Genomic DNA, 15,292 nt, shown 5'->3' with positions numbered 1-15,292 from the left:
AGGGGCACCTCTCAGTGGCTGCAGAGAAGGAAGAGGCGGAGATCTTGCCTACAAGTGATGCTCATCATATGGAAAGTATCTACATGTAAGCCAGGCTCTGACTCTCAAGTATTCTGAAGCTCTGGAGCCCTAGAGCTGGAAAAATCTGGAGGGGGGTGGGGCACACAAGCGATCATATAGGGAGGAGCAGGGATTCTCCAGTTCAATCACACTTGTAGCCTTCTGAGTTCAATCTTCAGGTGCCTGCAAAATATACTTGTCCTTACCTAACCCTGAAACAGAGTGTTTGTGTCTGGAGAGAAGGGAGGGGAGTTAAGTACCTGTTCACATAGCCAGCTAAGCAGCCAGTTTACTGAGAGGTACTGGGAAAGGATGAAGCAAGGGGCGGGGGAAAAAGAGAGACTTTAAAAACTTGCTCTTAACCCTCCTTTGTAACAGAGCCACGACCACTTCTTCTGATCCTACAAAACTGACATTTATTTAGGATTAGCGGCGGAGCCAAAGCAAAAATAAAACAAAAAAAAATCAAGGGTTTTTAAAAAATCCAACATTTAAAGGGCAAAATTTGAAAGCCTCGGGAAGACATATGAGGCACTGCAAGAGGTGTGTTTGATGTGAAGGCCTCAACATCAATCTTGAAAACATCACAATCCATACAGCAGGGTGACTGGCCCTCCCCCAAGTGTGTATTAGCAGTAGCCAGGTTTAGGTGCCAAGGAAGATGGCAATAAATTAGTCCAAAAGCTTCACATTATCTGCCAATGGCAGGAGATCCAAGGATTCCAAGCAGCAGAGCAGGAAAGAGTAGAGGTATTTACTGGTAAACTGGATGGAAGCAAAACTGTAGCCTTAAGGGCCAGTATCCTTGTCCCTCATGTTTTCTCAGTGAAGAGCAAAAACATCAAAACAGACACCTCTCGCTCTTCACTACGAGACAGATAAACACCTCTAGTCTACAGCAATGTTCCCTTCCTTCGTGGTAACTATGGGCCGAACTAGATAATGTATGAAACGCATGCAGAGCTGACCCAAGACATTTTGGCACCTGAGGCGAAGCACAGAATGGTACCCTCATACCCACCAGGAAAGAAGGGGTGAATAAAGAGCTACATCAGGAATAAGGGGTGAATCCTGCTGCCTGAAGCAGTCACCTCACTTTGTTTGCTAGGTGGGCCAGCCCTGAATGCACGGATAAATTTCAGCATCTGTGGATCAGGATTGGGGTTGTGCTGTGAGGGTTTAAAAAAAACTTTCCTCCATGCAATAGTTCTGGGGTAAATCCCCTTCCCTTTTTATGTCAGGGCTGCAACACAGGGTGAGTTAAGTCATGTTAATACAGATTAGTTACCCTTAGAGTATATTTTTTTAACCTCTATTTTGGTACTTTCAATGAAGGTAGCTAAGAGTATACAACTGCTAGACTTTTCTCAATGTTTGCTAATGACCAAATTATGATTATCAAGGGTATAATTGTGTATGTATGTTTCTGAAGTAAACTGCATTAAAAAAAATCTAACAAATTGTTTTGATGTCTGAATCCTAACTGACAAACCATACTTTTTGCTTCATTTTAGATTTCAGCATTACCCTTCCGCAGAGCTGCTCCCAGGGCAGCTAACAGATGAGTAGAACCATGAAGATGTCCTGGGTTTGTAAAATTCTTCAGCAGGGTAGGAGTTCTGCCCACAAGCTTTGCTTACTATCTCTTCCTCCCTGAAGTTTTCTCTCGTTTTGGCTAGGAAGCAGGATATAAAAAGTTTTATACTGCTGCGTTTGTGGGAGTAGAGGGTCCAAACTCCGCTCAGTTTCAAGCATTTTACATTTAGGTTTCTCTTACTGTGGAGTAAAGTGGAGTCTCGCCTGCTGCAACAGGAGGAGGGCTGGGGCAAGAGGAGCAGTGGCTGAATCTTCTCTTACAGCCCTGTTCATTTTTAAAGGTTTTCTGGGTGGCGCAGGATCCACCAACCCTTTAATGTGTTCAAAATAAATCTTGCAAACTGAGCAGGCTTACTCTGCAAGCACAAACATACACGAAGAAGATGATTTTCATAATTTAGCTGGAGTGCAGCCTGTTGAGTTTACAGGGCAAAGAATTTGGGTTTAGTTGGCACAGATACTGGAATTATTTTGGTGCAAAAATATGAACAGGGCTGCATACATTTCCAGTTAATGTTGGGTGGCCTGCAGCCAAGCTACACTCTTGATCATCCTAGCTCTATCCTCATTCACCCACAGTGGCCTTTCTGAAGAATTTCCAGGTCCCACCCTGCTGATTATTTCCATTTCCCTTCCCCACATCCACCTCTCTCTACACTTTTTATGATCTAACTTCAAATCAACTGCAATGTTTGGATAATGTGGGACCTACTGGCGGGAGAGGGATATACCAAGAAAGGAAAACAGAGGGTGAGGATAAGATCAGCCTTTGGTGCAAAGGGATGGGTGTCTGTAGCTTGCTCATGTTCTTGTTATTATTCAGCATGACCACTGCTCTGGGCTGGCATTATGCTCACTAGAATAAGTTCACCAATGGCAAATAACGGCTGGTATAAAGGATCCTCAAGTGACAATTTATTTACCTACTTCCAGATTCACGTGCCTCTGGCTCTGAAAGATGAATGAACCTTGAATAGGATGTGATCCTGCAAACAATATTTTTTTTTATTTGGTACATCTGAGTAGGAATCAAGATGGGAGGGGGAGGGGGATTATTGCTTTGTTTTTCTTCCTATTTTTATTACATAGTTTGTCTTTTTTATATTGTGATGTTATGTTGTGAGCCCATCAGGGTGCCATCTTCCTGGTTCATCCTCTCTCCTGGACAGAGGTCAGTCTAGCCAGTTCTCCATGCCCTGGCAACTTCCTGATTGGATTACTATGGTATGTTATATGTGAGGCTCTGTCTGAAGACGTTCCAAAAGCTTTAGTTGGCTAAGAACACAGCTGCCAGGATTCTGACAGGTGTAGCAAAATCAGATCATATCTTGTTAGTGTCAAAAGAGCTCCACTGGCTAGCTGCCTACTTCTGAATCTAATTCCAAATACTATTGACTTGTTAAATCTCTCTAAACAACTTGGGACCCAGGTATATTCCACACATTAATGTGCATACAGAAAAATCACATCTGAAGTGTTCATTTGCTATATAAGGTCACCATCTGGAAACATCCTTCCAGCGCAATCCAATGTCTACTAAGAAATAGGGTCAATTGAGTTTAATAGAGCTTATAAAGTAAGTATAGAATTGCAGACATAAAAGGCGGAGAATGAAGCAGGCTTACTGTGAACAGAAACTCAAATTTATGCCACAATGAAAGCCAAATTCTGCAAACTTGTCAAGATAGCAAGTAATGCAAATTTTACTCATGCACACACTATTTTGTAATTGTGAGCATTTTCTCTATCCAAAAACAATATTGTTAGGGGAAAAAATAAATGTTGTGTTTAGAGGGTAGAGTTCTACATTTAAAAAAGAAGCTGGAGAGGTTCAGTTTTGACATTTAAAAATGATGAAGGTTAGCATAAATTCACTTATTGTGAGGGTTTGATTAGCTGCTTGTGCGTGAAAACGTGCTCCCTCAGAGTTTGTGCGACCCCACAAACCTCCGTGTGTGACGGAGCTCCTCAGACATGTCTGCTCTAGTCACTAGTAGAGTCCGACAGTGGCTGTCTGCGGAAGCGTTTCCAGCAAAGAAGTTCCTTAACGGAAACGCGTCTCCTGGACTCACGGCGTGACAGTTTCCTGCGAGGTGTGGGTCTCCCTATGGGAGACTCCGATACCTCCCCACTGTTCTCGCTGGAAGCCTCCCTGAGCCCTCCCTCCTGCTCGCATTCCCTCAGAGACCCACTCCTCCCCCTGCTGGTCCCTGCTTCAGCAGTTGAGTCTCTTTCATCCTGCCTGAGTCCCTCCACCACCTGATGCTCTGATGGCAGTTCCCTGACATCCACCTCCCCTCCAGGGCCCCCCTCACCCCCTCCCAATTCCTCCCCCCTGGGAGGTGAAGGGCTAAAACCCCGAAACGAATCTTCCTCATCTTCTGACGTCTCGAACAATTCTCTCCATCGATCGTCGTCCTGGCCAGCTGAATCCTCCTCCTCTTCAGAATCTGGGAACCCCTCCAACTCCTCTTCCTCGTCGGTGGTGGCAAAGTATTCCCTTCGGAACCTCGCTACAGGCTGAGGTTTACGTGGGAACCTCTGATGAAAAGTCTCTATTAAAACCTCGTCATTGACATCCTCTGCCCTAACCCAGGTGTTTTCCGACTCCGGTTCCCCTTCCCACATTACCAAATACTCTACTTGATCTCCCTTCCACCTGGAATCGAGGATCTCCGCTACATGGTAGCTGTGTTCCTTCTCCTCCATTGCTGGTCCCCTACCCTGATGCTTTCACCTTCCCTTCTGTTTTTGTCTGCCTGCCTCTTATATTCCTCCTTAGCCCTGTTTAAGTTGAGTTGGAGCTGGCGATGGATCGCTTCCATTTCTTCCACGAACTGTTCTGCAGCTGGAACGCTCCAGTTCTCCCCCTCCCCCCCTGGGAAGGCTCTGGGATGGCACCCGTGATTAGCCAAAAAGGGGCTCATCCCTGTGGACACGTTCTCTGCATTGTTGTAGGCAAATTCTGCCAACGCCAACTTCTCCACCCAATCATTCTCTCTGTCATTAACATAACACCTCAAATATTGTTGGAGAACCCCATTTGCTCTTTCCGCCTGCCCGTTGGTTTCAGGATGACGGGCCGTCGAGAAATTAACCTCTACATGCAGTAAGCTCATGAGCTTCCTCCAGAACCTGGAAGTAAATTGTTTCCCTCGGTCTGAAACCACCCTCAAGGGGGCGCCATGCAACCTAAACACATTCTCTACAAACAATTTGGCGGTTTCTTCTGCTGTAACCGCATGTGAGCAGGCTATGAAGTGGGCCATTTTAGTTAACAGGTCTACTACAACCATGATGGCTGTTTTCCCTCTAGACCTTGGCAGATCAGTCATGAAATCTATTGCCACTGCTTCCCACGGTCTCTCAGGTGTGGGCAGTGGTTCTAATAAACCAGCCGGCGCCTGCCTCTCCCCCTTGGCTCTTTGGCATTGTTCACACCCTCTCACATACTCCCGCACATCTTCCCTGACCTTGGGCCACCAAAATTCCCTGGTAACCAGCCACATGGTTTTGTGTTGCCCAAAGTGCCCTGCTGTGGGGCTATCGTGCAGCTGCTTGAGTACCTTCTCCCTCAATTCCCCTTCAGGTATATATAACGCTCCCTTATAATACAATGCCCCATTTCTCTCCTCAAAACCACCGGATTTGTCTTCCTCCCCTCTGAGATCCCTGAGTTTCCCCTGGGCGTATGCATCCTGCACCGTACCCTCTACCAATTCCCTTTGCCCCACCAAAGTCGCCCCACACACCCAGCGGTCCTCTGGAATGATATGGGTTTCTTCGGGTGCTCCCTCCCCCTCCAGATATTCAGGTTTGCGTGAGAGAGCGTCCGCCCTAACATTCTCTGGGCCTGGCACATAACAAATCTCAAAGTTAAATTTGGAGAACTCTTGGGCCCATCTCAACTGCCTTTGGTTGAGCACTCGCGCCGTTCTCCAGTACTCTAGATTTTTATGGTCCGTGCACACTTGCACTTTATGTTGTGCACCAACTAGCAGATGCCTCCATCTCCGGAACGCCTCATGAATAGCAAGCAGTTCTCGGTCGTACACCGTGTAGTTCCTCTCGGATTTGTTCAGCTTCCGCGAGAAGAAGGCACACGGACGCCACTCTGACTCCTCCTTCCCCGGCTGCAGAAGAAGCACCGCCCCTATGGCTCTGTCAGATGCGTCTGTTTCAACCCTTAGCTTCTTTCGTAAATCCACATGCAGAAGTTGTTCTTCAGAGGCGAAGGCCCTTTTCAGTTCCTCAAACGCTCGCTCCGCCTCCGCCGTCCATACAAACTTCTTTTTACTGCTGAGACAGTCAGTGATGGGCGCCGTCAGATGGGCGAAGTTGCGGATGAACTTACGATAAAAGTTTCCAAACCCTAGGAACCTCTGCACATCCTTCTTGGTTTTGGGTGTTTTCCATTCCAGCACTGCCTGTACCTTGCCGGGATCCATGGCCAATCCCTTGTCTGACAGGCGGTACCCCAGGAATTCCACCTCCTTGGTATGGAACCGACACTTCTCCAGTTTGACCCACAGCCTGTTGGCTTGCAGTCTGCTCAACACTTCTCTGACGTCTCTCACATGTTGCTCCTCATTCTCAGAATACACCAACACATCATCTAGAAAGGCAACGCAATTCTTGTAGAGCAAAGGGCCCAGCACGTGGTTCATAAAAGATTGAAAACACGCGGAGCCTGCTTGTAATCCAAATGGCATAACGAGGTATTCAAACGCCCCCAAAGGGGTAAACATGGTGGTTTTCCATTCATCCCCTTTCCTTATGCGTATCAGGTTGTACGCCCCCCTTAGATCCAGCTTTGTGAAAATCTTTCCCTTCCTTACCCTGGTCAAAATATCATCAATTCTGGGCATAGGGAACGCCACCGGTTCAGTCACTGCATTCAGCCGCCTAAAATCACATACAAGTCTCGGCTTGTCCGCATTTTTTTTGTCCACAAAGAACACTGGGCTCCCCCCTGCTGCTTTGGACTCTCTGATGAAGCCTCTCTTCAGGTTCTTGTCAATGAACCCTCGCAACTCCTGCATTTCCCTGTCTGACATGGCATACAACTTGCCCACGGGAAGCTGTGCTCCTGGGAGTAAATTGATCTGACAATCAAAGGGTCTATGAGGTGGTAGTTGGTCAGCTTCCTTCTCGCTGAACACGTCGCTGAGATCTGCATACTGTGGTGGTACCTTCACCTTCCCCATTACTTCAGTTCCTGCTAGGGTGGCTTGGGCCCCTGCTGAACCCTTCTCCCCTTTGCAGTGTTCTAGGCAATGTGCTGAACCAAAGGACACCACTCTTTGATGCCAGCCAACCAGCGGATCATGTAGAGCTAGCCAGCTCATTCCCAAAATAATGGGAGCGCCTCCCAGGGTGGCCACATTAAACGCTATCAGTTCTGTGTGCCTTGCCACCCTCATTATCATTGGGACAGTCTGCAAGCGGACTCCTCCTCCCAACAACTCCCTGCCATCAATCGTGGTCACCTGCAGGGGGTTGCTTAAAGGGATGGTCTGTATCTGGTGTTCAGCAGCAAACTCCTTGCTCATAAAATTGCAGGAGCTGCCTGAGTCCAATAGCGCCTTTATTTTTAGGGGGTGCCCATTCTGCAGCTCTAGCGACACTTCAATCACTAGAGCAGGTCGAGGAGCTTCTGGCACGGGCACTTTCACTGCTCTTTGGCCTGGCTGCAGTGCCCCAATTGTGGCAACCAGGCGTTGGCTTTTACCTGCTCCGCTCCCCCTTCTTCTCCCCCCTCAACAGCTCCCACCATCCCTTGCCATTCCTTCCTCTGGGGGCAGACTCTGGCAAAGTGGCCTGGCTGTTGGCAGAGATAGCATTTCCGGGGGCCCTTTCCCTCCTTCTTAGCTCCCTCGCTGGTTTTTGAAAATGCGCGCGCGCGCGCTGTTCCGATTTCCATCGGCTCTGCCGGCGGGAAAGCTGGCTCAGGAATGTCTGGAATGCGGAACTCCTTCCAACGTTCCCCTCTCCCTTCCCGCCTCTCCAAGGCTCTTGCCTCCTGCCGCGCTCCTATGGTCAGCGCAGATTTGGTCAGCTGATCCATAGACTCCGCCCTGGGGCTCCGTGCCAGCTCGTCTTTCACCCCCGAAGAAAGACCTTCTTCAAATAGCATTTGAACGGGTGCCGCCGATAAATCCCAACTCAGTCTGTGAATCAGCATGGTAAACTCAGTCCAATATTCACGGACAGATCGACTTCCCTGCTTACAAGCCATTAGCTGTCTGCGCACCACCCCTTCCTCAATATCGCTGGAAAACATGATATCCATTGCACGAAAGAACTTCATTGTGTCCTTTAGTATGTCATTGTGCGTTGCCATTAGGGGTCGAACCCAGTCTCTAGCCCCTTTCTCAAGATGCCCAATTACAAAAGCAACTCGCGATTCCTCATCAGGGAACTCATCGAACTGCACATTAAGGGCATATTGCATCTCTGTCCTAAAAGCATGGTAGTCCTTGGGGTCCCCCCCAAATTTCTGCACCAATCCTGGTACCTTTCTGGGGAATTGCGTGGCTCTCCCCTTCTTGTCTGCATCCTGAGCCCTTCTCTCCTCCAACCTCGCCGTCTGCAGGGCCAGTTGAACCTCCAACGCTCGGTATCTATCTTCCAAGCTTGGACCAGCTCCAGCCCCTGCTCCTCCGGTTCCGGTTGGTTCGCTCATGATGCCTTCTCTTGCACAGGCAGCGTACAAAGACTGTCGGACTGCTGTGAGGGTTTGATTAGCTGCTTGTGCGTGAAAACGTGCTCCCTCAGAGTTTGTGCGACCCCACAAACCTCCGTGTGTGACGGAGCTCCTCAGACATGTCTGCTCTAGTCACTAGTAGAGTCCGACAGTGGCTGTCTGCGGAAGCGTTTCCAGCAAAGAAGTTCCTTAACGGAAACGCGTCTCCTGGACTCACGGCGTGACAGTTTCCTGCGAGGTGTGGGTCTCCCTATGGGAGACTCCGATACCTCCCCACTGTTCTCGCTGGAAGCCTCCCTGAGCCCTCCCTCCTGCTCGCATTCCCTCAGAGACCCACTCCTCCCCCTGCTGGTCCCTGCTTCAGCAGTTGAGTCTCTTTCATCCTGCCTGAGTCCCTCCACCACCTGATGCTCTGATGGCAGTTCCCTGACACTTATGTACTATTTTAACTGTTTTCTTACCAAAGGCAGATTTTTCATTTGGATTGTAAAAAGGGGGTGGAGAGGGAAGGACTGGATTTTCATAGCACTGGAGGATAACAGAGCTGATTCCATGAGGTAGGACAGAAGAATCAAGACTCGAGGGAAAGGAAGAGAGGATCTGTCTGTTTTGGCTTTGCGTGGTGAGGCCCCGTGACCACCCTGTTCCCTAAGGTGCAAATAACTAGACAACACGCAGCATATTTTAAAAACTTGGTCATTCAGAAAACTGAAAACAATTAAATAATTGTGGAGTTGGAAGGGACCCTGTGGGCCATCTAGTCCAACCCCTGAAATGAAGGAATAGGCAGCTGTCCCATGCAGGGATCGAACCTGCAACCTTGGCATTATCAGCACCACACTCTAACCAACTGAGCTATCCAGGTTGACATGCCTCACTAGAGTTACAGATGTGAAGGTTTGGCCATAGGCACTGAGGTAAGCAACTGCACATGTCACTCCTGCCCACCCTCTGGGAGCCAGCAAGTAGGGGCTGCCCTACGACCTAGGTCAAATCGGGGCATCCCCCAAGCGATCCCCATTGGCGGAGTGGCATGGCCCTAGCCCCCTAACCTTACCCGTGGAGGGGCAGGCAGAGGCTACAACCTCCCCTCCAACCAAGACTAGGCTTACCCAATGGCTATCCACCTTACAAAGTTACAAAAATACACCCTGTTTAATTTGTATACAGCCCTTCATCCGAAGAGCCCAGGGTGGTTCACAACAGAAAAATGCAAAATAAGAATACAAAATACACAGTAAAACAAAAATTAAAGCAAACAAATAACGCGTGCCACCTCACACAAACACTTTTAAAAGAGAAGCCATGGAATGTTAATCAGCCAAACGCCTGGTTGAAGAGAGACATTTTTGCCTGTCACCTAAAGATATGCAATGAAGGTACCAGGGGAGCCTCTCTGAGGAGGGCATGCCACAAATGGGGAGCCACTGCAGGAAAGGCCCCTTCTCTAGACCTCCCCTGGAGATTATGCCATAACGTTTTACTGGAAGTAAGTCTTGTTAATTAAAAGTCCTCTGCAACCTTAAAGCTGCAAAATACTATGGACAAGTCCAAAAAGAGCAATTCTCATTCATATATATATATATATACTCATATACATGAATATCTCACTTTCTTACCTTTTCTGGAAGACCAGAAGTGACCCTCGGTTGTGTCAGTGTTAGCCATACTCAAGAGTAAAACCACTGAAATTTATTTATTTATTGTATTTGTATCCCATCTTTCCTCCAAGGAGCTCACACGGAGCATACATGGTTCTCTTCCTCCCCATCACAACATTGCTATGAGCTAAGTTAGGCTGAGCTCACTGTGACTGGACCAAGAACATCTAGCAAGTTTCATGGCTGAACCGGGATTTGAACCCTGCCCTCCCAGATCCTAGTCCAACGCTCTAGCCACTACACCACAGTGGCTCGCTGGCTACCACCCATTAATTTGAATGGATCTACTCTAAGTAGAACTTAGTTGGCTATGCACTGACTCATGAGACATCATCCCATAACTCTGGCTCTAAAGGACAGCCTTTCTGGATTCTATCAGCTTTTAACTCCAATCCCTTGCAAGTCAAATAGCCTTATGGTGATTTCAATTACAGTACCAGCCATTCTAAACCTTCTCTGGGCTAAGTCATGGCTTATATTACCTTACACCTCACTCTCTAGAGAAGGTCAGAGGCTGACCTTGCTTTCTCCTGCTTCCACTCCTCCACCTTGCCTTCTGCACCTGTTCTTGGACGCCAACGTTGATTGACATTTTAGCCACGAAAGCTGACTTTCACAATACACTTGTATGCTTGGGGGAAACGCCAGATCTCCCAGCAGGAGCGGGACTGGCCACCATCAAACCCTCTGGCCAAGTGCAAATACTCCAGTGGCAACATCAAATCCAGCAGGTGCTCTGGTAAGACTGAAGTGCAAATGCTAAGGTGAAAGAGGCAACAGGGGAAATAGCAAAGGGAGATAATATATTTCCTTTACTCACTTCCTGGGCTTCTCCTCTGTGGTTTCCGCCACGTGGTATCCAGGCTTACACTTGTAGCGGCAGACAGAGCCCACATCATGATTCCCTTGCAAGCAGCGGGGCACCAGGAGCTTAGCATTGGGAACCGGGCGTGGAGTGTCACATTCCAGTTTGCAGTAAGCTTCCGGGAGTGACCAGAGGCCATCGTCCAGGCAGGTCAGCCACTGACTCATTCCTGACTCCAAGTAAGAGAGGGAGAGGGGGGTGAAGAGAGCGAGAGAGAGAAGGAAAGGGAAGGGAAGGAGAAGAAGCACCCACTCAGAAAATTAGACAGAATTATTTGCAAAGACAAGAGCATAACTTTCTGAAGCTCCACTGCATCATCAGAGCTGCCTAAGGGAGAAGGGTCATCAAGTAAAGCTCATCAGCATACCTTGCAGCTTTGCTGGCTTGATACAGGAGAAGAAGCATCGCTTCATGTAGGTGGTCCCTTTAGGGCAAGAGAACTCTGCATACAGGACATGTGACTGGTCTGGAAACTGGCAGTCGATGGGGTCGCAAGTCACAGACCTGTCCCAACGCCCATAGTTACAGGTCAAGAGAATTTCTTTCTGAGGGGGGAAAGAGGGGAAAGGTTGCTGTGAATTTCTACTGATTGTCACAAGACTGATACAGCAATCTAAGAGCTGTCCTTGGCTCAGGAATCAAGCCAGAGTCCAGATGGGTTGGCCTCTGCCTCTGGGCTGGCAGGTGCCTGGTCTTGGTTTACAGCACTGACAATTGGCAGATCACGAGAGCTGTTTCCCCAAACTGACACACATCAGTCAAAACTCCAACGCAGTGCTGGTGGCAGGCGGAAGTGAGAATCATGCCCTGACCTCAGGCTTGCAAATGATGGGAAGCGAAAAAGTGGTTGTCAGCTAATGTGTTGTTGTTGTGGTTGTTCTTTTACAAAATGAGTTAAACTAGGGTAATTCCCTCATTTCATACAACTGCAATTTTGCGTAATTCATGTCGATTTCTGTTGTGGAAAGCCCTGCCTCCCCAACCACCCCTCTGACTCCCAAGACATCAGAATGCTGTACACTCTCAGCATATTATCACGTTCAGGAGGTTCACATTAGAAACATTTTCTTGTTAAAATAGAATCATAACTGAAAGCTGAGATTTTACAAAGCCAGCTCTTCTCCCCACTTGCTGCAATTCTGGTAACGACCAGGAGTCTTCCTGCACCAGGCATTTAATTGGTGGGGGAGGGGGAGTGAGACCTATGTCAAGAGTGCCAATCCCATTGTGCACTTCTGCCCTAACTTGCCTCACTTGTGATGCTAGCAGTGCCTCCTCCTCAGCAAGGCACAAGAGCAGGAGCCCTCAGGCAGTCTTTTCTGCCAATATGTTTCCTGCTTGAGTGCCAAACATGGAAATGTTAAACGAGGCAGGTTTATTTTGCTGGTGTGTGTGTGTGTGTAAAATTAAAGCAAAAAGGATACTTTGTTTCACCCGAGAACGCAGTGTGTGCAAGAGGGGACCCAGGGCCCAATCCAAATTGCATCTGCCCACATCTGGATTAACTGGAGAGTCATATGATGGAAGAGAGACCGAGCCACCCAGACAGAACCACCTAACGCATGCATCTTTCCAAGCCACTGACAGGCCTTCATAAATTTTGATCAAGTATCCCTTTCAATTCTTTTCAGACTGGCTTCCTTTCCCAGTGATATCCGGACTGCCCTTTCAGTGGCAGGGACTAATTCAAAAGCCTTTAACAGCCTGAATAGCAACTATTTTGGTCAAAAGGCTATGCTAAAAGACAGCAGGGTTAGGCCACTGGTTGGCTGTATCTGTTACCCAAACCACACGCCATTTTTGCCTCTGGGTTGGAGATTTGGGGGTCAGGGACCCCCGCTTTCAGGGGCTGCATGTATCACCCCAGGGGTCTCTCAGTTGCTGAAACCAACAACAGATTGTAAATAAAATGTTAAGTTTTTCACATATGGGCAGCTACTTTTCCTGATGATGAACGAATGACACGTGATGGCACAATTCCCAGTTTAGATGCTTGGGACAACCTGTTGAATTTGTGCATCTATCGCTCTTGTGATTTGATCTGAATAAAAATCAGTCAAAGAAGAAGGCAGCATCCATCACCGGTCATTTCCTGCTGGACCATATTAATGATAGTAATACTTAGTATCTATGTAACCCTTTAAAAGTATTTCATATGTTTTATTTCTATAATCTGTTGATAGGTCATTTTATTATCATCATCCCATTAATGCAAATTGGATAGCACCGTGGATAACAGAAAGTAGCTTGCCAAACCTATCTGGCAAGTTCACGAGAGAAGCAAATTATGAACCAGACACATCCTACCTAGCTCCCAGCAAGGTTTCTTAGCTATTGTACTATAATGGGTCTATTAAACTCCTCAGAAAGCCCACCAGCTGACTCAGTGTTACATCAGAGATCAATTTGGCCTAAAACACGACTAGATTATGTGGCAAAAGAACCCTAGTCTGGCACAAAGGAAACAGAAGTTTCTGCATTCAAAGTAAATTCTGCAAATAGTTATCATTTGCAGGAAGTTCTTTTCTTTCCACCCCAATATTTCGGTCTCGCCTTTTTTTCTTTTCTTTTCTTTGCCAAACATTTAAATATTTTTGGCAGGGAGCAATGTGGTAACTGGAGAAAAAGAATGGGAAAGTGAGAGAGAACAGGGGTCACTCAAAGGCAGCAATCATAACTGGAGACCATTCGAAAAAGCACATGAAGCTACAATGATAAGCTTCATGCAGGTCTTCAAGCCTATCTTTACAACCATAAAGTCCACACATTTTTGTTTCCTTCATCACAGCCACCACCTGTGAAACATTGCCACAAGACTCCTTAGTACTGTACAATGTACCGTATTTTTCGCTCTATAAGACACACCAGACCTAATTTTTGGAGGAGGAAAACAAGAAGAAAAATATTCTGAATCTCAGAAGCCAGAACAGCAGTGAAAGCAGCAATCCCTCTTGCTGTTCTGGCTTCTGGGATAGCTGCACAGCCTGCATTCGCTCCATAAGACGCACACACATTTCCCCTTACTTTTTAGGAGGGAAAAAGTGAGTCTTATAGAGCAAAAAATACGGTATCTACTGAGTACACTGGGGAAGATAAATAACTGGTGGGATTGCAGTGGCAAGGCCTCTCTGGAAGCCCAATCTACCCTCTTGCTGAAGCATGCCTGCAATAATATCACAACCCCATGTACCCACCTGTCCTGGGCGCAGCAGCTGCCCATGGCTGGCATGGAGGACAAAGCCCTTTTCGCAGGTAACAGCACACTCCATATGCCCCTGGCTGCTGGGACTGCAGTTGACAGCAGCAGCATGATGGATAAATGGCTGCACACAGCTGCCATCCTCTCCACAGGTGTGTTGGGTGCAGCTGCGGAGAGAAAGGGAGGAGAATCAAAATGCACCTTCTTGTATTGCAAGGTGGGACCGCTTCCTCCTCTTAGCACTGTGACAAAACAAGCTTGACACAAAGGAATGCAGAGTGTCACCCATACAACTCTACTGTCAACTGTATTTTTAATCTAAACATCTAGAACCCCCTCGGTGTGGCATCAAAGAAGGAGGAGAAGTGAGAACATGAGGCTTTTCAGCCTGGCAGAATTAACAGATCCAGGATCTTTAACTATGTTGTTCAGTTTTTTTGCAAGAAACAGCTGAAGATTCTGTTGCACACAGGGAGGGGTTACTTGAGACAAAAGGTGATCGAGTCTCTGCCTGCCACTGGTAGGAAGTGATAATGGCATAAGGCTAATTCCAGAAGCAGATGTCCAAGATGCTCACAGAAGTTTCTTATCTCAAGTTAGAGAGGGATGTCTTAGGAAACATAGGTGAATATGCCACAGAACCATCACCACAGAGTAGAAGAAGAGTTTGGATTTGATATACCGCTTTATCACTACCCTAAGGAGTCTCAAAGCGGCTAACATTCTCCTTTCCCTTCCTCCCCACAACAAACACTCTGTGAGGTGAGTGAGGCTGAGAAACTTCAGAGAAGTGTGACTGGCCCAAGGTCACCCAGCAGCTGCATGTGGAGGAGCAGGGAATCGAACCTGGTTCACCAGATTACGAGTCCACCGCTCTTAACCACTACACCACACTGGCTCTAGTATTTTAAGTCCATACCATATTTGCATAATAGATGAGTAGTGCCCCAGGTGGAGAGAAGGACATTATCCTGATGGAATGCAAAAGGCTATTGATTAAGTTACTGGCAGATGTGTAGGTTTGGCCAGTGAAGCAGAAGGAAGTTCCACATGATCAAGTCTAATTAATGACAGGATAGAGTTGTGTACTTGTGTCAGCACCTGGCAAAGGCCTTAGGTCCCAGATTAGGCATCAGGATACAACTAAATTTATGGCCTCCCCTTTCACTGACAGCAGATCCCTTTCACTGACAGCAGTCAGCCTG

The 15,292-nt window shown here is 47.5% G+C and overlaps 1 protein-coding gene across 1 annotated transcript in view; it reads right to left on the bottom strand.

Moving 5' to 3' along the window:
* Nucleotides 1–15,292, bottom strand: part of PAPPA2 (pappalysin 2) — a 124,905-nt gene that overhangs the window by 32,239 nt on the left and 77,374 nt on the right. Inside the window, exons 14-16 of the mRNA XM_083507013.1 lie at nucleotides 14,083–14,254; nucleotides 11,256–11,433; nucleotides 10,844–11,057 (exon numbers count right to left, since the gene is read on the bottom strand). Of these exons, the coding sequence (XP_083363139.1) occupies nucleotides 10,844–11,057; nucleotides 11,256–11,433; nucleotides 14,083–14,254 (564 nt within the window). The remainder of the gene's footprint in view (nucleotides 1–10,843; nucleotides 11,058–11,255; nucleotides 11,434–14,082; nucleotides 14,255–15,292) is intronic.

The sequence above is a fragment of the Podarcis liolepis genome, assembly GCF_965112155.1.
Source record: "Podarcis liolepis genome assembly, chromosome: 6".
NCBI lineage: Eukaryota > Metazoa > Chordata > Lepidosauria > Squamata > Lacertidae > Podarcis > Podarcis liolepis.
This window is presented reverse-complemented; position numbering and strand designations above follow the sequence as displayed.